Source organism: Carcharhinus amblyrhynchos, chromosome 1 (genome assembly GCF_965287045.1).
Source record: "Carcharhinus amblyrhynchos chromosome 1, sCarAmb.v2.hapA, whole genome shotgun sequence".
NCBI lineage: Eukaryota > Metazoa > Chordata > Chondrichthyes > Carcharhiniformes > Carcharhinidae > Carcharhinus > Carcharhinus amblyrhynchos.
The window spans coordinates 39,743,393-39,765,139 of record NC_137324.1 but is presented as its reverse complement, the minus strand read 5'-3'; the positions used below and the strand labels follow the sequence as shown (position 1 = coordinate 39,765,139).

At 39.2% G+C, this 21,747-nt stretch overlaps 1 protein-coding gene across 2 annotated transcripts in view; it reads right to left on the bottom strand.

Annotated features, from left to right (window-relative positions):
• Nucleotides 1-1,994: 1,994 nt before the first annotated feature.
• The window catches only part of myorg (myogenesis regulating glycosidase), a 30,052-nt gene continuing 10,299 nt past the window's right edge, over nucleotides 1,995-21,747 (bottom strand). For both annotated transcript variants that reach the window (XM_080213256.1, XM_080213309.1), the window contains exons 2-3: nucleotides 13,484-13,584; nucleotides 1,995-13,046 (exon numbers count right to left, since the gene is read on the bottom strand). In XM_080213256.1, coding sequence (XP_080069382.1) covers nucleotides 10,827-12,941 — 2,115 coding nt within the window. In that variant the 5' untranslated portion in view covers nucleotides 12,942-13,046; nucleotides 13,484-13,584 and the 3' untranslated portion in view covers nucleotides 1,995-10,826. The remainder of the gene's footprint in view (nucleotides 13,047-13,483; nucleotides 13,585-21,747) is intronic.

Genomic DNA, 21,747 nt, shown 5'->3' with positions numbered 1-21,747 from the left:
CTTACAGAAAATGTCCATCACAATCCCTTCAAGTGGGGATTACATGTGGTATGACATGATCCCAAGATGCCAGTTGAGGCCGTCTTCATGCAATGCTATCAGTTTCTGCTCGGCAATTCCGCGTTGTGGAGTGTCTGATGAAGGAGCAGCGCTCCAAAACCTTGTGATTCCATGTGAACCTGTTGGAATTTAATCTGGTGTTGAGAGACTTCTTACTGTGCCCACCCCAGTCCAACACCAGCATCTCTACACCATTACTCATCATCATGGGAGGTCCAACAGCACAAAGTCTGGTAATGATTTAAAGCATATGTCTGGCACCATTTTCTTAGTGCCACTCGGAATGGACAGTGAAAATGTAGCCTTGCTATTTCGTATCATCCAGATTCTAAGAACAAAGGAAGTTAGCACATCAGGACACCCTCCCCAGGGAGGACAATATTGCATTTCATGTATAAAGGTAGCAGTTATGCTCAACGATTTATGTAATACATAGACACCAATCTATGATGCTGTTGAATTTGACATGACCAATCAAGTATTTTTTTTAATTTTAACAAGGCTTGGACTAATCATTAGTGTGGTCTCCGAAACCCAATATTTTTCTTCATTTTTAGTTGCCGGGCACCATAAATAATCTATATCAGTCTGCATGTCTGATTTTGTGATCCATTCTTGACCTTGTGGCATTGATTGACACTGCCAATCACTAATTAATATCAACATCAAACAAAATGAGTGCAGGATTGATCAGGACAAGGCACTATGAAATCCCCCCTATAATAACAAATGCGTCTAAATACCTTAAATGTTTGGATCTGATTAAGTTTCTCGTAATTTATTATTTTAATTAGATAATGTCAAAATGCAAGCAGATTTCCAGGAATTTTATTCATTTGTGGGACATGGCGTTACTGGCTGGCCAGCATTTATTGCCCATTTCTAGTTACCCAAGGCAGTTGAGAATTAACCACATTGCTGTGGCTCTAGAGTCACATACAGGCCAAACCAGATAAAGACGGCATACTTCCTTCCCCAAAGGACAATAATGTAAAGTAGAATGTTTCCATTTTCAAAGACACAATTATTTTCCATGTTTTTGTGTTCCACACACAAGAAATATTTCTGCTTGTGAAGTATTGATATGAGATTCTCCACTGGGAGACTGATGTGTCTACTCTAGTCAGAAATAAGACTGTACTTTAAGAAATCTATCATATCAAGCAACCTAGATAAACTACATAGTGTTTGATGTTTTCTAATGTTTCTTACACCTTTAGACACAAATGTAATAAAAAGGAATAATGTTAAGCTTCTTTGATATCAAAAATAAATGCAGCATCGATTGTGGTTATAGGCCAGAAGGTCCAATTCTAATCCTTGGGTTAACAAAACTCTACTGGGCAGCAGTTGAGGCAATACTATTTGACCTCAGAGCCCAAGACAAAGGTACAGAGGAAGAAAAACAGCTGCAGTATTGATGCATATGCAGCAATCCTTGATGGAAGGTCCACAAGTGAGAGCTCAGTTACGAAGGCTTTCAATATCGAAAAGCCTCTGAACAATCACTGTCCGGACTCTTAGGAACCAACATGTTGTCAGTGCTCGTGGATTTCAGAATGGATTAATAACTTTAACAGAGGTGGAGACAGAATGATTGATAATGTTCTGAATGTAATCCCACTTGATTAATTTAATTCCAACTATTACAAAAAGTATTTGGAAAATGTTACAAATATCTTTATGTGTACTAATTAATTAGTTTAAGAAATCCGTAATAATACTCTTAAGCTTACACGAGATTTTATTTTAAAATTGGAATGCAAAAGGCCAAACATTTTGCTCTTTTGTCTGGAAATGGAATAGCTGCTTTGTATTTGTTGTGGGATGGATTGTTCTAATTACTAGGTCTGCATGATCCAAATCAGTCACATTGTTAATCAGATCATATCAGTATTTTGTATATTAATACAGATAAAAATATATAGAAATAGTTAAAAATCCATAAATCTTTTATTTAAACAAAATTAACTTTACATTATTTTCCCTGAACACAGCAATGAAAAATCCATAAACATTTACTAATGCAAAAACTAGCACATTACACCATTATTTTCCATATGCTGTATCAGAATGTTTACAGTAACATGCTATCTTAAAAACATCATCTAGAATTTGTGCCAATAACAAGTCCAACTTCAGTCTTGTTCATCATCTCAGTAGCCTGACACAATTTTTGGGTCAGACATTTTTCAGACGTGCTTGGAGCAAAGGGACACCCGTTTTCTGCTAGTAAAAATTGACAAAATGAAGTTTAATTTCTATCCCATTATTCCTAGATTTTGGATAAACGTTATGTTATATAACCAAATACAGTAGATCTTCCCAGTCTCACAAAATCTGTATTCTAAGGAATTGGAATTATATGTACATTTAGAATACACTCAGAATTGTGCTTTTCTCTACATCTTACATTACTAAAAAGTCTTTGCTTTTAAGGCATTAAACTGCTAGTCTTCGACCTGTACTGTCTTTCCAACAGTGGGCAAAAAATAAAATGCAATTCTCAACAGTAAAAATAAAGCAAATTGCGTTTCATTGGTCACTGCTGTGAAAATAAACTACCCTATTGCTGACTACTGACTTTAGCAAACAGTACATTTCTGCTGTCATTTTACATTCTTTGTATGCTTGTTAAAGCTGTTGTTTCAGAGAAGCAAATCTACATGATCACACACAATATTACAGTTTAAAATTGGGATCGCAGAATTCTGTATCTATGCAAGTATCTGAAGTTAAAAAACACAATGCTCCTATAAAAAATTAAAACAAAAAGCACACACAGTTACAATATCTGATCCAGGGACTTTAAAGCCAAACAGGGAACTAAAGGTAACTTGATTATAATCAGAAACAAACCCAATAAAACAGGTTATGTTTTAAAAACATCCAACACAATCGTAGCTATTTAACATCAATTCACTGGTTTACGTAAAACTCCAAAGATGATATAATCCATCATTAAAATTTATCTAATGCATTTGTTATTAATCCATACCAGTGCTGCTTTAATGGACCAGTGGAAGACTATGATACTGAATCATACAGAATAAGTGCCTGGCTCATGAATGAATTTATAATACGCTTAAAAGGGGAAGATGGTACTTAAAATTTCCAAACTGGAACAGCCTCTTACCTTCCTCCACGGTGTCAGTGGCACAGCCCAATAGACTCATGAGAAGCCATCTAAAAATTTATTTCTCCTTAAATTTATATTTGCTACGAATTTACAAATTAGCTTCAAATTAAAAATGTCACATCCTATTCTCCCTGCCTCTCCTGAAGGCATGGACACTGGTGTAGTCCCAAAGACTAGCAGTCTTCAGGTATTCATCCAGCTAGAGCAAGTTGACTTTTCACAGAGGGCATTACAGCTGAACCAATTCTCCACCTAGGCACCATATTCCATAAGCAAACATTGTAGCACCAGTCATTTGATCAGAAGTGGAAAATACGACTTTTCCTTTTCTTGCTTTCCCAGTTCCCCAAACAACGTGTACTACAGAAGCAATCTGCAGTTTTTTAATTGTTGCCGTTGTTGAAATCAGGCTGCTCAAACCTGGGACCTCCAGCCTATATGAGTGCAAAACTGCCTCTAGGTTATTCAAGACATTACAGGAATAACTCCTCTCATTGTTTTCTAAAGCAGGAATCTAACAAGCTGAACAGGAGAAACATATTTATTTCCTCCCCCAATTTTTGCTATTTATTACCCTCTCCTGCAGAGTACATACCATTGTGTATCTGAGACAATGGTAGGGAATATACTTCCGCAATAAGAGGTAGTTTAGCCTTTTAGGGTTTTCTGTCCCTGATCTAAGATAATGCATTCACGAATTCAAGGTGGTACAACACTAGAACACACATTTCTGGTGCCATAATCAAAATTAGTGTACTTAACTATTAGGATTAGATTGCTTTGGTGCACTAAAAGGTCTCTGTATTCTTAAATAAAAGTCTAATGTAAATCTTCTAAAGAATTATAATTTTTCATCTATTTACTATAACAGTGAATTCATGCTAACAGCAGAGATTATTTTCACAGCTGTTAAGAAGTAGGAAATCATATGTGTCCTGTTTATAGCAGGTTCATTCTCTACCTTAACGCCAAAGATTTCAATAAGATTGTCACTCATGGAGATCTTGTTGTTTAAATTTGATTTGAAACAATATATCGAAAATCTGTGGTTTCATTCAGCTTTACTGATTAACTTAGAACTCCATGGGTGTGATCTTACCTACTATTCATGCCATGCTTCTGCTGCAGAGGTCAGTGAATTTGGCACCAGCCAAATCTCTGTTTACTGTAACAGGATGGGAAAATCCCATCAGCATGAACAGTAATAAGATTCTGGCCCACAGGTGAGTCTTGAACAATGGTATCTGCTGATTCAATCAAATTCAACCTAGCAATAATTTACTAGTGCAGAGCTGATGGCACTAGAAATAGGTGCGGAGCTGCATTAGGTATGCAGGGGGGCTTTTAATATTATTTAATGATTAACGGGCTTGTGAATGAAGTCTCCAGTCCCACTAGCCTCTGCCACCCCGCTTGAGTGGCTCACTCCACAGGGAATTAAATTGGGGCAGTGCTAAGGAAGCGAGGCAACTTGGTGGGTGGGGGAGGTGCCACTCTGCAGACAGGATTAGTGGGGGAAAGAGAAAGGCCTGCAATCGGGATGGGCCAAGATGCAGGGGTCAAAGGGCTGGCCAGTGATCGGGAGGCAGGCAGTGCAGGGCTACTGCACATGCGAGGATGTCAGCACTGACAGATCAGCACATGCACAGTGGTCCGCTCAGTGCTATGCTGCCAGCCTCCCGAGCAGGAAAATGCCCCACCCTCCCCAATATTTAATTATATTCACGCTGGTGACCTCTGCAGTGCACGGAGTGTGGGAGATTCTTCTCTGAACTCCCTCTGAGAAAAAACGTGAATTACTTCAGTTTTCATGTAAATTCAACACTTGGAAACGTTTTGGGAGAATTCTGGCGCAGGTGTTTGCCTCCCTAAACCTCTCTATGATGCTTAAAACATACCTCTTTCATCAAGCTTTTAGTAATCTAACCTGGTAGCTTCTGGAGTGGTTTGGTGTCTAGAATTAACAAAGATATGAATGAAGTTTACAGCAGCAGGTGAGATAAGATGGAGTGAAGTTGGGTGTGGTCTTAGTGGTCACATGAGTACGAGTTTCAAAGCACTTCCTGGGACCAAATATGACACTAAATCTGCAAACAGAATGGCTTAATCTTATTCTCTTGCTACTGATTCCATTCCTCTCGCGAGCAACAGTATAAGGTTGAAGCAAGGACCAAAAACAATGGCTTCACTCTTCCCAGTATTTAATTGATGGACATTTCTACTCAACCAGTACAAAATATCTGATCATTTAATGGCAGGGGAAGTGTGGTGGTGAGACAGCATTGGGTGTTGTCAGCATATATATGAAAACTAACAGTGCTTTCAGACGATGTCACTGAGGGGCAGGATATAGATGAGAAACAGGACTAAAAGAATTAACAGCATGGTTCATTTAACTTGCAGTGCACACATGGCTAGTAAGCAGCCATTATGTTGCAACATGCAGTGGATTTTAACCGGAGAGATATATTACAGCCAGGACAAATCGCATCCTTTGCATGCTATCTCAGTTCTAACGAGGGAAGATATCCAGAATATTTCTCATTCACTGTTAAAAGAAACTGAATGTGACTAAGAGTAAAAAGATTTAAATTATAGCATTGGTGACAGAATTACAGCAGTCAGCAAGCAACAGGATTTTTAAAAAAATCAGCACGTTACAAACCAACAGAATCAAATGTTTTTAAATGAAGTTTCTGAAGGGAAAAATTGTTTGTTTCTTTTTGGTTCAAAAGAAACATATTTCTGACATTCTGACTTAAGGTACCACAAACATTGTTGGCAGGTGTGCACACTGATATTTAAATAGTTATATCAAGCATGTATAATTGAGAGTAACCCTTAAGATGCTAATGGGTTAAACAGGCATGTAACAAACCTTGTTTTCTGTGGTAAAGCCAAAGATATGGAAGAGATTCTCGATACTGTTTTGTTTTCTTTACTGGTCCATTGTTTATGCAAGTTTAAGTTTCTGAGAACATTTAATTGGCCTTTGGCTTGATTTCAAATGCACAGAGGTCATTTTCTTCAGAGACCGTGTTAGGGATTGTTGACTTGAATGGAGGTGCTTCTTGAACCTGTGTTATCATGATCTAGTTTAGATAAACGTACATTTTGGGGAGGAAAGAGGGTTATCGTGACAAGAAGATTTGTAGCTTCACAACAGCAGCTCACTGATGGTGTTTACAAGAAGGATCACATTGTCCTGTTTAGGGCCTGGGTATGTAATGCTGAACGACGGACAGCAATCCTATGTTTATGTTTCCTTTTTTTTGGATTGCAAATGTTTATTTCCATTCTAATTTTTTGTTTTAAAGTAGATTTCAATAGAAAACATTTGCATTGAGAAAAGACACTAAACAAGAGTATGGTTCAAAATATGAGATCTGGTTACATTTTAACTTGATGCTGTTAGTCCTATGTAAAAGACGCAAGCCATGCGTCCCTTCAGCATCTTCTGTTTGCAACATTATCTAAATGCTTTAAGTTTGGTGCTACTTGGAATATGTGTTTGTTACCTCTTCTACAGATGCATGCATTGCTGGCAAGGCCAGCATCTGAGGGGAGACATACAAAAAAGGTCCAGAGCAGCAACTTTTTCCACACAGAATGTCTGGAACAAGGTGCCAGAGATAGTAGTAGAGGCAGGTACAATTTTGCCTTTTAAAAAGCGTTTAGACAGTTACATGCGTAAGGAGGGTATAGAGAGATATAGGCCAAACGTGGGCAACTGGGACTAGCTTAGAGGTTAAAAAAAAAAGGGCGGCATGGACAAGTTGGGCCAAAGGAGCTGTAAACCTCCGACTCCATATTGCCTGTCTCTAACTGCCCTTAAGAAGATGATGGTGAGCTAGAAATGCTGCAGTTCATGTAGTATAGATACACCCACAGTGCTGATAGTGTTTCAGTTTTTGACCCAGTGACAATGAAGGAATGGCGATAAAGTTCCAAGATGAAGTGTGGCTTGGAAAGGACCTTGCTGGTGGTTTAAAGCTGTTCTGTTTAATTGATACATTCAAAGAGTCCAGAACTGTACTTCCATAGTGTCCTCACACTATGATCTAAATTAGTATTCATAGAATCCTTACAGTGCAGGAGAGGGACATTCAGCCCGTTAAAACTACACCAGGCCTAGGCCCTACACCTGCAACCCCAAATATCAACCCTGCTAGTCCAACACTAAAGGCAATTTTTCATGGCCAGCCAACTTAACCTGCACTAACTGGACTGAGGGGGGGGAAGCTGGAGCACCCAGCGGAAACCCTTGCAAGACACAACGAGAATGTGAAACTCCACAGTGAATTGAACCCGGATCCCTGGCGCTGAGTTAGCAGTGCTAACCACTGTACCATCTAATGCTTCGAACATTTGTCAGTGAACATTGTTGATTTTGAATTTGCTTACCTACAGGACTATATTACTCCAGTATCTGTTTTACCCTCTGTTTCAATTGATCAGTGGAGTGACATCCTAGCTGCTCATAAATAAGTTCCACCTCGGATTCTGCTGTGGTGTAAAGCCATACAGGGGACGTCGGACTGACAATGTTCATTTCATATGCTTTGAATGGTTTTTATGACAAACACCATAATCATGTTGTAAAACTCAGAACTTTGCAAGCATAATTTTGTAGCACAACAACTTCAATAATCGTTGAAAAATGTCAGTGGCAGGGGGCATTATTCAGCCAATTGCATCTGTGACAATCCCCCGTTGCTGCCATCTATTCTAAACCCCTTTCTAGTATCCTCATTTTAAGTTAATAATTCATCCATATTTCAGACTGTGGACTTATGGGCTAACAGTCAAATGTCTGCAGAGCAGGATGGGAAAAGAAGAATTGCTATGGTTGCAAAGAGCTGCAGAAACAGAAGTATTATAAGGAACAATAAACAGAGACAAATCTTGATTAACTGAGACCTGGTTCAACATAAGTAAAGACACATTACTGCGGATGCTGGAATCTGAAACAAAAACAGAAATTCAGCAGGTCTGACAGCATCTGTGGAGAGAGAATAGAAACAATGTTGAATCAGGATGACCCTTCAGAGCTGGACAAAGGGCCATCCAGACTTGAAACATTGGCTCTATTCTTTCTCCATAGGTGATGGCAGACCTGCTGAGTTTCTCCAACATTTTCTGTTTTGGATTCAAACATAAGGATCCTGTTTATGTCCACCACTGAGTATGTTGGGATCAACGAGACAAGAAGTTTGATAATTAAAACCTGGTCAAATAGATGAGTCAAATCTTAATGAGACTTCAGAACTTGGGCCAGGTGTGCTTATGTATCATGGTTCAACACCAGCAGAATCTGGATAAAAGAAGGAATGTCAGAGACATCAACAGTAATAACGTGCAAGAACAACTGTTATATAGGAAGAGATATTGGATCCCAACAAGAGGGGGACTGACCACCTCGCCTTGCAATGGATAAGATCTAAGCCTAAGCTATGAGTCAGAGATTTCCAGCATGGAAACAGACCCTTCAGCCCAGCTTGTCCATACCACCCTTTTTTTTTTAAAAAGTGTGAAGTTAGTCCCAATTGCCCACATTTGACCCATATCTTTCTATACCCATATTACTCATGTAACTGTCCAAATGTTTTTTAAAAGACAAAATTGTATCTGCCTCTATTACTACCTGTGGCAGCTAGTTCCAGACACTCACCACCTTCTGAAAAAATTGCCCATCTGGACCCTTTGTATCTCTCCCCTCTCACCTTAAACCTACGCCCTTAGTTTAAGGTTCCCCTATCTTTGGGAAAAGATATTGACTACCTTATCTATGCCCCTCATTATTTTAGACCTCTGTAAGATTACCCCTCAGCCTCCTACATTCCAGAGAAAAAAGTCCCAGTCTATCCAGCCTCTCCTGATAACTCAAACCATCAAGTCCTGGTAGCATCCTAGTAAATCTTCTCTGCACTCTTTCTAGTTTAATAATATCGTTTCTATAATAGGGTGATCAGAACTGTACAGTGTTCCAAGTGTGGCCTTACCAATATCTTGTACAACTTCAACAAGCTGCCCCAACTCCTGTAACCAAGCATGCTGAATGCCTTCTTCACACCACTGTGTCCACCTGTGTCTCCACTTTCAAGGAACTATAAGCATATAGATCTTTGTTCTGTAACTCTCCCCAGTGCCCTACCATTAACTGAGTAAGTCCTGCCCTGGTTCAATCTACCAAAATGCATCATCTTGCATTTATCTAAATTAAACTCCATTTGCCATTTATCAGCCCACTGGCCCAGTTGATCAAGATCCCGTTGCAGTCCGAGATAACCTTGTTCACTATCCACTAAGCTACCAATCTTGGTGTCATCTGCAAACTTATTAACCATGCCTCCTATATTCTCATCCAAATCATTGATATAGTCTAGATACTTAATGTGGTAACTCTGCCTAAATCAATAATTAGTGAAATGCAATAAAGTAAATTGTTGTACAATAACAAGAGTTTGAGTGTCTTTGTCCACAGCATCAGTTGTCCCAAGTCTGAGGCACAACAGAAGTCACTGGTGATACATTCCATTTCTTAATAACTTTATGTAAGGACAGTTCTTTGATTTCTGCTCCTAAGAATAACGTAGACCTTACATCCTACTGCTGACTTAAATCAACATTTTAAAAAATTCTGAATAAGTTGGGGAAATAAACGTATGGATTAGATTCCTCCACAACTTTCTCTGCTCCAGTGAATACAGACCTAGTTTTCCACACTTCTCAACTGTAATCTTGTGTCAATTTTATTGTCTTCCATTATTTGTAATTTGCTCTCAAAGATCGTAAAATATTATTACCCCAACTCCCAAATATTTTATCTTTCTCTGCCCTCAAAGTTAGCTAGCATGAACTGCATTTTTCTCATTCTAATGCCAGCATTTGTTGTCACGTCCCTAATTGATTTTGATTCAAGTCAACCACATTGATAAGGATTTGGGGTCACATGAAGGCCAGACCAGGTGCGGATGACATATTTCCTTCCCTAAAGGACATTAATGAACCCCAGATGTGTTTGTACAACAATTGTGATGGTTTTATAGTCACCATTACAGAGTCTGGCTTACAATTCCAGATTGTTGTATTGTGTAATTGAATTTAAATTCCACCAGCTGTCTTGGTGGGATTTGAACCCATGTCCCCAGAGAGACATTACCACTACGCCACCATCTCCCCCGAATGATTTAAGTGCGCTTTTTGATCGACAGCTCACTAAAACTATAATTTGCTAAAATAAAACACTAGTCCTTTTTTTTACATATATCCTTGTTATCACTTGGACAGCACATTTGATCCTTAACAGAAATGCATGCTTTTTTTTAAATGAACCATTCTAAAAAAAATTATGCTTTCATTTTGTTTTATTGTTCATTTACTTTCTATCAATTTGAGTGACTACTCCTTAAAAAGCAATAACTCGTTCAGTTAGGGAAAGAGAATTGTAAAAATCTCAATTTTCTTTTAAAATTTAAGGTACCACATGTGTGACGACGCTAACATGCCCATTTGTGATTATCTTTGAATTAAATATATCAGAACACATGTAGTAGCTCTGGATCTGTAATAATTTGTAAAAAAAACCATTTAACTCATTATCAGAATTACTACAAGTTAAAAAAAATCAGATCATTCTAATGAAATAGGCCACTTCATCAAGGTTAACCGCAAAGTCACTTAGACGAGTTGGTGTTCTATCAAAAACGCCCTCATTGAAACTCTTCCATTTACCTTCAGGAAGATAGATATCTCTTGCTTCCTTACCTTTTTCTAGAATGGGGGCTACCATAAGATAATCCCCAATTAGAAACTGAGAGTCTACTCTTTGTGCTTTATCGTCACCTGGAGCAATCCACCAGAGAGGCCTAATAATTGGATTACCCGTCTTAGTAGTTTCCTCCGCTAGCCGAAGGATAAGGGGCACAACTAAACTTTCTCGGAGCTGTGTAAATTTATATGCAATCCTCACTACCTCTGCATCATACAGCCAAGGAGGAATGGAGAACTGCATAGCTGGAAGAAAAGCTGATAGTTCAAGCCAGCGGATATAAAGCTCACGGTCCGGGATCTCGTCAGAGCCGTCAGTTTTATTTGGATAAGTGTTTCCTCCAATCATATCAGGCAATATGAAATGGTACCCCAAAATACTCATGGTGAGAGCAGTTGGAATTAAGGACTTTAAACCAAGCTCATAGCCCCAAACAGAATCACGGTCAATCATTCGAACAAAACAAGGGAGCATCTGGGTGTGATATCCTACCCTCACTTCAGCCAATTTGCTGTACGAAGCTGCAGTTTCTGCATATAGTTTACTGAATATGCTAGGATCTGACAAAGGCTTGTGAGTCCTAAATTCTGCAGGAAGGTAACTAGTTTCACCCCCATCAAATTTAAAAGACACAATCCCATATTTTGACCTCAAGTGTTCTAATCTTTTCTGAAACCAATCCGTGGTTTCAGGATTGGTGAAGTCCAAAACTGTTGCTATCCCGTTCCACCATTCCACAAAGGCAGGAAATCTCCCACTAGGATCTGTCACAAAATAAGAGCTTTCTATTCCCTTCACAAAACTGGGAGAATTATAATTAACAAAGGGATGAACCCATAATGTCACCTGAAATCCATCATCCCTTAGCTTCTGTAGCAGTTCTGAAGCATTTGGAAACTTAACTGGGTCAAAGTCGAATTCGCCATAACTACTGGAATATCGATCATCTATTTCAATATGACTAATATTGAATTGATACTTCTTGATTTTTTCCGCATAACGCAAAACTTTATCCTGGTTCACTTCATTTTTGTACAGAGCCCATGTGGACCATATGGGATACCTAAACATACTTTCCGAAGGCGTAATTGCAGGCTTCTTAAAATGCTTTTTGGCCATGTATCTGTGGACAACTTTCAAATCAGAACCAACACAGATCTGATAACTTAATTCTACAAATGGCTGTTGTCCTGTCAGTGGTTGAAATGGAGAATCTTTGTAGCGAGCATGCAGGCAAAATGCTTTCTTATCTGAGCTGTTCCAACCAACATGCAGAGGGACTGAGTCATTAACTCGAACAGCTACGGCTTTAGATGAGACCCAGTACCTTTCTAAAATTCCACCAAAGCCTTCACGTCTTGAGTGCACATCTCCTGTTACATATGGCTTTGGAACCACTACACCTGAAATTTTGATAGGCCAATGCTGTGTGCTAGTTTCCGCTCCTCCATACCAATGTCCACCTGCCCAATACATGCAGTGTTCAACAACAGAGTCCAATGAGACAGTCTTCCATTCGATATTGTAGCACGTTATGGCATCTTTGGGCTTAAAAGTTTTGATAAAGAAATCCACTTTCTCTTTACCAGACTTTGTGCAGTTTAACCCATCTCCAGTTTCATCTTGAAAACATGATTCAAGGTCAATGGGAGCAGATTTGAAGCCCATTTCAAAAACCAAATCGGTAGTGTTTCTAATGAAAAATCCATTTTTGTTGAGCTCCAACTGTTCTATTGTAAAGCTATTTAATTTCTTTAATGATGCCGTGTAATAGCACCATGCAACTACTGCTGCAATTACCAGTAACAAGCCCAGTAAAATAGTGCAAATTAGTGGCTTGACTTCTTTGGATTGTTTTTCCCGAGCAGCAGGCAAACTTCCTGGTACGACTTGGTACATTGCATCAACTCGTGAGTTTTCTCTTCTACCTGCCCGGTGCTGTAGCTGATCTCGATTGTAGCTGTGAGGCATAAGGTTGTCATCAGGTACCCCTGTGTCTTTGGTATTCTGTAGCTGTCCCACAAACTAATTATTGCCGTATCACCAAAAGGAGCCACAAAGTATTCTGTAAGCATTCTGAAAGACAAGGGAGAGGAATAAAATCTTTTAATAATCCTTAGCCTGCTAAATCAGGGAATTCCACTTCACATTCCAATGAATTTTCAAAGCTAAGAAATTAAATCAGCTTCCAGGTGCTGAACTTTTTTTTTATTTGAGAAGCAGTTAAGAAAACAACCAAATGGGAACCATGTGGTGAAGCTTAGCAAACAGAGCAATATTCCTGACTTGTTTCATTCAGTACCTACAGAGCTTTCACTAAAACTTTTGCTTATCCCCAAGCGGATTCATTAGTTATAATAGCAACTATATTTACACATTTTAACTGGGTCTTTATGCTACAATTAAAAGCTCAGCATTTACTTGGGCTACATTCTACTGTTAATCAAACGGCAACTACGAATATATATTTACATTTAAAATTTTAATTTCTTAAAATTGTAATCATTGCTTACCCCAGAATAGGAAAACCTGCGTTCCAGACATGCTTAAAATGCTCTGGTAATAAACTTTATAAAATAAGTATTGGGTGCCTTTGGTCAGGTCAGCAAAATGCCTGCAAATGTGAAAAGATCATTGATTAAAGATATTCAACAAAGCCAATTAATAATGTTAAGACAGACATCAACAGCAACAGAAATCTGGAAACAAAAATCAGTATTTATCAAGGAAAGGAGATAGTTTATACCATATGTACAGAGAGGTGATGGATGGTAAGGCAGGACTAGATATTGTCAGCATACACATAAGCTAACGTGTTTTCAGATGATGATGCTGAGGGGTAGCACCTAGAAGGATAGATCCTTGGGGTCTTCAGAGGCAATAGTGCAGAAGTTAGAAGAAGCCATTGCAGATAACATATAAACATAATGAAAATGGAGCAGAAGCAGGCCATTCAGCCCCTTGAGTCTGCTCTACCATTCGATTAGATCATGGCTGACCCGTTGATGTTTCAAGTTCTACACTCTCATCTACCCCAAATAATCTTTGATCCCCCTGCTAAATATGAATCAGCCTGAAAAATATTCAATGACCCCACCTCAATCACCTTCTGAAGCAGATTTCCAAAGCTGCACAACCCTCAGAAAATAATTCTCCTCATCTTTGTCCCAAGAGGGCAACTCCTAATTTTAAAATAATGCCCTCTAGTTCTGGACTCACACTGTTTCCATCTCCATCTTGTCAAGACAATTCAGGGTCTTATACACTTCAATCAAGTCACCCCTAACTCAATGGATACAAGCCCAGTTGGTCTAACCTTTCTCATAAGATAAGCTGCTCATTTAAGATATCAATCTATTAAGGAAATAAATAAAAGCTATTACTGAGGTTGCTGGAATCTAAAACAAAAGCAGAAAAAATGCAGGAAAGTCTCAGAAGTTCAGACAACATCTGTGGAGAGAAAACAGAACTAATACTTCACCAGAGCTAATGAGAACTGGAAACTGGATGAGATTTATACTGTCGGCAGGGTGGTGGTGGGGGGACAACGACAGTAGAGCTGGTTAGAGGGCCAGCAATAGGTGGAGGCTAGGGAGGTTGACAAAGATGTGAAGGACAAAAAGACAAAGGGTAGAATGTATTAATGGCAGAACAAAGGTAAGCAGTGTGATAAAGGACAACCTGGAACAGGTAACAGATAGCTCTGGTGGGTGTGGTGGGGGAAGGATAATCTAGTAAACCTCATCTGAGCCACTTCCAACACATTCATCTACATCCTAAATAAGGTGACCAAAAAACTGCACACAAAATTTGAAACATGGTTTCACTAATGTGTAACTGAAGCATAACATCCTTACTTATGCTCAATTCCTCTAATAAACAATAGCACTATTAGCCTTCTTGGTTAAATGCTGTAGTCGCATACTAACTTTGTGACTCATGCACAAGAACACCTAGATCCCTCTGCATCTCAGATTACTACAGATGTTCTCCATTTAAGTAACACTCTGCATTTTTTATTCTTCCTGCCAAAGCGAACAACTTCATCATCTCCCACATTATACTTTGATTTGATTTATTGTCACATGTATTAACATAGTGAAAAGTATTGTTTCTTGCACACTATACAGACAAAACGTATCATAGAGAAGGAAACGAGAGAGAGTGCAGAGTGTGGCGTTATAGTTATAGCTAGGGTGTAGACAAAGATCAACTTAATGTAAGGTAGGTCCATTCAAAAGTCTGACAGCAGCAGGAAAGAAGCTGTTCAATTCGGTCGACATGTGACCTCAGATTTTTGTATCTTTTTCCTGACAGAAGAAGGTGGAAGAGAGAACGTCCGGGGGCATGGGGTCCTTAATTATGCTGGCTGCTTTACCGAGGCAGCAGGAAGTGTAGATAAAGTCTACACTTCAAAATTGAAGTTATACAAGACATTGGTAAGGCCACACTTGGAATACTATGTACAATTCTTGTCACCCTGTTATAGAGAGGATATCACTAAACTAGAAAAAGTGCAGAAAAGATTTACTAGGATGCTACCAGGACCTGACGGATTGAGTAATAGAGAGAGGCTGAATCAACTGGGACTTTTTTCTCTGGAGCATATGAAGCTGAGGCGTGACCTTATAAAGGTCCATAAAATAATGAGAGGCATAGACAAGGTAGATAGTCAATATCTTTTCCCAAAGGTAGGAGAGTCTAAAACTAGATAGCATAGGTTTAAGGTGAGAGTGGAGAGATGCAAAAATGTCTGGAGGGGCAATTTTTTCACACAGAGGGTGGTGAGTGTCTGGAACAAGCTGCCAGAGGTAGTAGTAGAGGCAAGTATAATTTTATCTTTTAAAAAGCATTTAGATAGTTACCTGGGTACAGTGGGTATTAGAGGGATTAGCTTAGTGTTTTTAAAAAAAAAAGGGCGGCATGGACAAGTTGGGTAGAAGGGCCTGTTTCCATGCTGTAAACCTCTTTGCCTCTATGAGTCAATGGATAGGAATGCTGGTATACTTGAATTCCCAGATTTTTGACTGCTGACTCAACTTCCTTACACCTCTTCACAACATACCTTCCTTACTATCTTTGTGTCATCTGCAAATGTAGCTACCATGCCTACATTCCTCTTGTCTAAGTCAATGATATAAATTGCAAAAAGTTGAAATTCCAGCACAGACTCCACATGTCACATGCTGCCAAATCAGAAAAAGATCTATTTATGCATACTGTTTTTTGCCAGCCAGCCAATCTTCTATCCATGCTAATATGTTTTTCGCTACACAATGAGCTTTTATTTTCCACAATAAACTTTGATGTGGCATCTTATCAATGCCTTCTGGAAATCCAAGTACAGCACGTTTACGTGCTCCCTTTTATCCACAGTGCATATTACTCCTGGTTAACTCTCTGATTACAAATCACTAGTTAAGAAAGCAAGCTAAGAGAGCAACTTATGCTATCAAACTGATTGGAAGCTCTCCCTTAAAGGGAAAATAAAAACTCATAGCAGGACCAAATAAATATTAATGGCACAAGCAAATAAGTAACAGCTCAGAATGGGGAGATTGGTGAAACAGTTACAAATTCAGTAGTGGCAGTGGATAGTTAATTAATTAGAAGGACAGACATTATCTTTTGCAGGATTACTTCTCCAGGCATTTATCAAAAAGGGAAAGGCAATAAGATTAGGTAAATAAATACAAAACAATAGGAAGAGGAATTCCATATTGTTGGATGTTGCAACTAGGTCTGGGACAAATGGGAGCTATTCTACATCTGAAAGACAGCACTAGCACCATCATCAAATAGGGAGCTGACAAGGTACTTAAGATTGGGGTTGAGAAAATACAACCAACCAAGATTTTAATTTCCAGGTAACTCAGCTATAAAGAGTGATTACTCGGTAATATCAAGATATTAATGCAGAAGAGAGGTTGGTTTAGCTGAGCTCCTCATCTTCCCCATCCAAACAGCTTGCATGAATAAGACTTGCCCACAAATCAGCACCAAAATGGCAATGCTTGTTTCATGGACTTCACCCATTTTCCAAATAAAGCGGCCTTACATGACTATCATCACAGTAAACATAGGGAACTAAGACAAAGCTGGATTGGAGTTGAACCCAAGAGATGAGATGGAAGAACACAATGTTTTGGGACATTTGCACTTATTTTCCATTCTGAGACAAATCTACTGGTGCAAACATTATTGTAGTAATAACAACACAGCAGAGGTTTGTCTTCCCATAGATGAAGTCATTTCTGTTCCCTGTTTACCTTCTAAACATAATAATGTACTAGCACATGTAGAAAACGCAGAACTCAATCATCAGGTTGGGATCTGCTTAAAATATTAATATGGATAAATACTATTTATTACTAATAGAACTAAGTCATCTAATTAAGCAGAATATATTTTGACTGTGAAAATCTACTTTAAAAAAAAATATTCTGTCTCCTTCATAAGTCTGCTACACCTCTCCTCCAATTAAAAATATAGGTGACCTAATCTGCCCTGGCTGTCAACACAAGAATGTTACCAGTGGAGCGTGTGTGACAATGACTCATCTGTCCTACCTCAAAAAGTAGTACAAGAACAAAGAAAATTACAGCACAGAAACGGGCCCTTCAACCCTCCAAGCCTGCATGCTGCCTGAATGAACTAGAGCCTCTACCCTTCCAGGGACCATATCCCTTTAAAACTCATTACCGTATCCGCTTCCACTACCTTCCCCGGCAGCAAGTTCCAGGCACCCACCACACTCTGTGTGAAAAAAAACTTGCCTCATACATCTCTTTTAAACCTTGCCCCTCACACCTTAAACCCATGCCCCCTAGTAACTGACTCTTCCACCCTGGGAAAAAGCTTCTGACTATCCACTCAACCATGCCTCTCATAATCTTGTAGGCTTCTATCAGAGCCAGGAAAAATTTGAGCTTCTTTAACATTCTCCACAACAGTGGAGCTGAGTTCCGGAACAAAAAATCTCTGTTGGGTGAAATTTGATTCTGGTCACCTCTGCTGGCCATTTATTTATAAAAGCCTCTTGCCTTCATGCTGCCACTTTCCAAAGACAACTGAAAATGTGGCCTCAAAAAGTGTCACATGTCTGTCAGGTAAACAACAACAATCTGCATTTATAAAGAACTTTTAATAGCATAAAACAACCAAAGGTGCTTCATGGAGCATTAGAAAATAAAGTGTGACACTGAGCCACACAAGAGGAGATTCTGGTATATGACCAATAGCTTGTTCCAAAGTAGGCTTTAAAGGTGCACCTTAAAGGAGGAGGATCAGGTAGAGAGGTTTAGGGAGGGAATTCAGAGACTAGGGCCTTCTTAGCTAAAAACATCATCTGAAATTAAAATCAGGGTGCTTATGGGTTTTAATGATACAAATACTTGGAAAAAAAAGCTATCCTCGTGAGACCTGCCTTTCTTTTGGCTTACCACAATTATTATAATTTAAGTTAAATAGCCAGGTTAAGACCACATTGAATGACCACTTTACTTAAATGATGATCATTGGAAACTTCAGAGGGAAAAACATCCCACTTCAAAACATACTTCAAATCCATAGTGGGAACTGTTTGCAATTCAAAGACATGTAGATTTGCAATGGTTTATTTGAGATTTTTATGAATAAAGTATATTTTTGGAAAAAAAAATCCATACAAATAAATAGGGAAAGGGAAAAATAATGCTGTCCAGAATGATCCTATTCCAAAAATATACAATTTACTTCACACTGAAATTTTAATAAATTTAAGGCAGACCCACATTTATCCTATCTTAAAATTCTTCAGTATAATGAATTAATCTAAAGTATAGTGACTATTAAACATGCAAAAGTAATATCCATTTTTGTACACAGTGCTATCGCACAATAATGAAATGAATGCCCAGTTAATCGGTTTTTAATGCTGTAATTTGAAGGGACAATTTGTTGCCCTTCTATGAACAGTGCTATGGGATTTTTAACATCCAACTAAAACATTTCAAGTTGGGAGTCAACAATGCCATGGCATTGATGTGTCAGACATGACATTAGAACGAAAAATCTCGTGATCCAGAATGTGTGTGATGAACTGAATGAAGATGAAAAATCATTCTACAGATGCCAATATCTAAGCAAAAATTGCTTCACAAACCGTTGCATTCTAGTATTAAAGCGCAGCTGATTTGTGAAGCAAATTTTACTTAGATATTGGCATCCATAGAATGATTTTTCACTTCTGCTATTGCCAATCCAGTTCTGTTTGCCCTAGAAAGAGGACAGCCAATGGCCCTATTTCTAGATGTTGCCAATACTCCATATGTGCAACTGCCATGAAATGATACGCATTAATGTACATAGGTGACATTTGCATTTGTTTCCATTTTGTCATATCTCTGTTTAGCAACACTGCAATCCTCACTCAGTGCCTCTAAAAGCAAAGTATTTCACATCACAAATTAAGCAGGTGCTGAACCTATATTAATTCCCTCACTCTATAGAGATAATCCAAGTAAGATGTCACATGTTAATTATGTCCATTTGAAATATACATCAAGAATTGCTAGCCAGTGGCAAACACTGGAATTCATGGGAAGGCTACACTAATACACAGGTGAGTATATTTCAGGTGCTTTAATTGTGATTTTTTTCTCATCCCACCTAGACCTTTGTGCCAATTCTAATGTGGTTTTGCCTCAGGCACCAACGGGTTTTTCCAAAATGAAAATTTCTATCTTGGCACGATTGGAAGAGAGCTACCTACTGAACAATGTCAGAAAGGTCAGGTTGCAGAGGAGCTGCTCAATTTCCAGAGTGGATACTCATCTCACACCCATGAGTATCCATTTACATTAGACATCAATCATCACCAACTGTATTTATAAAACACTAAACAGAAAATATCCCAAGGTGTCTCAATGGAGTATTACAATATATAAAATTGACATAAATCCACACAAAGGATGCAAGTTCTAAGGAATGAAGGAAAGAAAAATAGAGAGGAGGAAAGGAAGGAGGTTTAGGGAGGGAAGTCCAGTGCTCAGCAGCTAAAGGCATGGCTGATAATGGTGGAATTAAAATCAGTGATGTTCCATGAGGCCTGAGTTAAAGGAGTGCAGATATCTGAGAGTTCTGAGGATGGAGGAAATTCCAGAGATAGGAAAAGGCCAACAGATGGAGGATTTAAATGCCAGGATGAGGATATTAAAATCAAGGCATTGTTCAAATGGAAGGTTGGTCAGCATACACAGGTGAACGGGAGTTGGTGCGAGTAAGGACACACCCTCAAGAAAACTGTACAATTCCATCTTTGTAACAACATCTGATTCTCTCAGGTCTCAGCTCGTTTGCAGTTTTTGGAACTTCTAGACATTACCCAGTGTATTCTTGGCCAGCTTACAATAAGTATAGATCCTTGGGGGACACCAGAGGTAATGGATGTGAACATACTTGACTTTAGACAATTAGCACTGTTAGAAACCCTCTTCCTAAAGGAAGCAGGTGTAGTAAACTTGATGGAATACTAAGCTCTTTGATTGCCTGAGTGTTGGATACCCAACCCTGTTTTGCCCTGCTTTCAGTGATACTGCGCAAAAAATATGAACAATGTTTTTGGTTACATTTGTCAAGATACACCTAGCAAATCATCAGGCAGCAGATGAACTAATGAAACATGTCTTCTCAGGGACTGGGTTAGCAGGAAGGCAGATGTAGGACAGTGCAGTGAAAAGATACCAGCAACAAAAGGTTAACCACTGAGAATAATGATCATCCAGAGTATCAATCCTATGAGGTTGGGACCATCTCGTGGCAGAGAGGACCAACTTTCCCCATAAGTACCACATGTTAACAGCGGCCAAACAACAGGTTCTTGTGATAGGCTATTTGGACTCATGTCTCGATCAGAAGTCTTAGGGAGGTCTTGCTGCGGCTGTATAGGGCATTGGTGAGGCCACAGCTGGAGTACTGTGTGCAGTTTTGGGCGCCGTACTTATGCAAGGATATTTTGGCCTTGGAGGGAGTGCAGAGGAGGTTTACTAGGCTGATGCCAGAGTTGAGGGGGTTGAGCTATGAGGAGAGGCTGAATAAACTAGGCTTGTACTCGTTAGAGTTTAGAAGAATGAGGGGAGATCTCATTGAGATGTATAAGATGATGAATGGGATGGATAGGATAGAGGTGGACTCTTCCCGCTCAGAAAGGATAGTAGGACTAGGGGGCACAGCCTCAAGATAAAGGGGGGGCGGTTTAGAACAGAGTTGAGGAGGAACTTCTTCACTCAAAGGGTGGTGAATCTCTGGAATTCTCTGCCCGTTGAAGTGGTGGAGGCTGCCTCGCTAAATATTTTTAAGACGCGGGTTGATGGGTTCTTGATAAGAGAGGGGATTAAGGGTTATGGGGAGAGGGCGGGAATGTGGAACTGAGCCACGACAGATCAGCCATGATCTTATTGAATGGCAGGGCAGGCTCGAAGGGCTAGATGGCCTACTCCTGCTCCTATTTCTTATGTTCTTATGTTTCTTCAGTCTAGGTAGAAACTGTTAATGGATTGTGATGCCTGTTGAGGCTCTCCAAAGGTTTTTTAAAGTTTTGGCTATTACTTTGACACTCCACTTTAATTGTTCCGAGCCCTATACATTGCCAGTGTGCTCCCTCATCTGTACAAATCTGTGGCTGGAATAATCCTGATAAGCTGACCATGAAAAACTCATCTGAGTCTGTGATAAATTGCTCCAATGGAGGAAATCTAGACAAGTGTGGTACGTGCATCAGCCAGGATTCAACTACAAA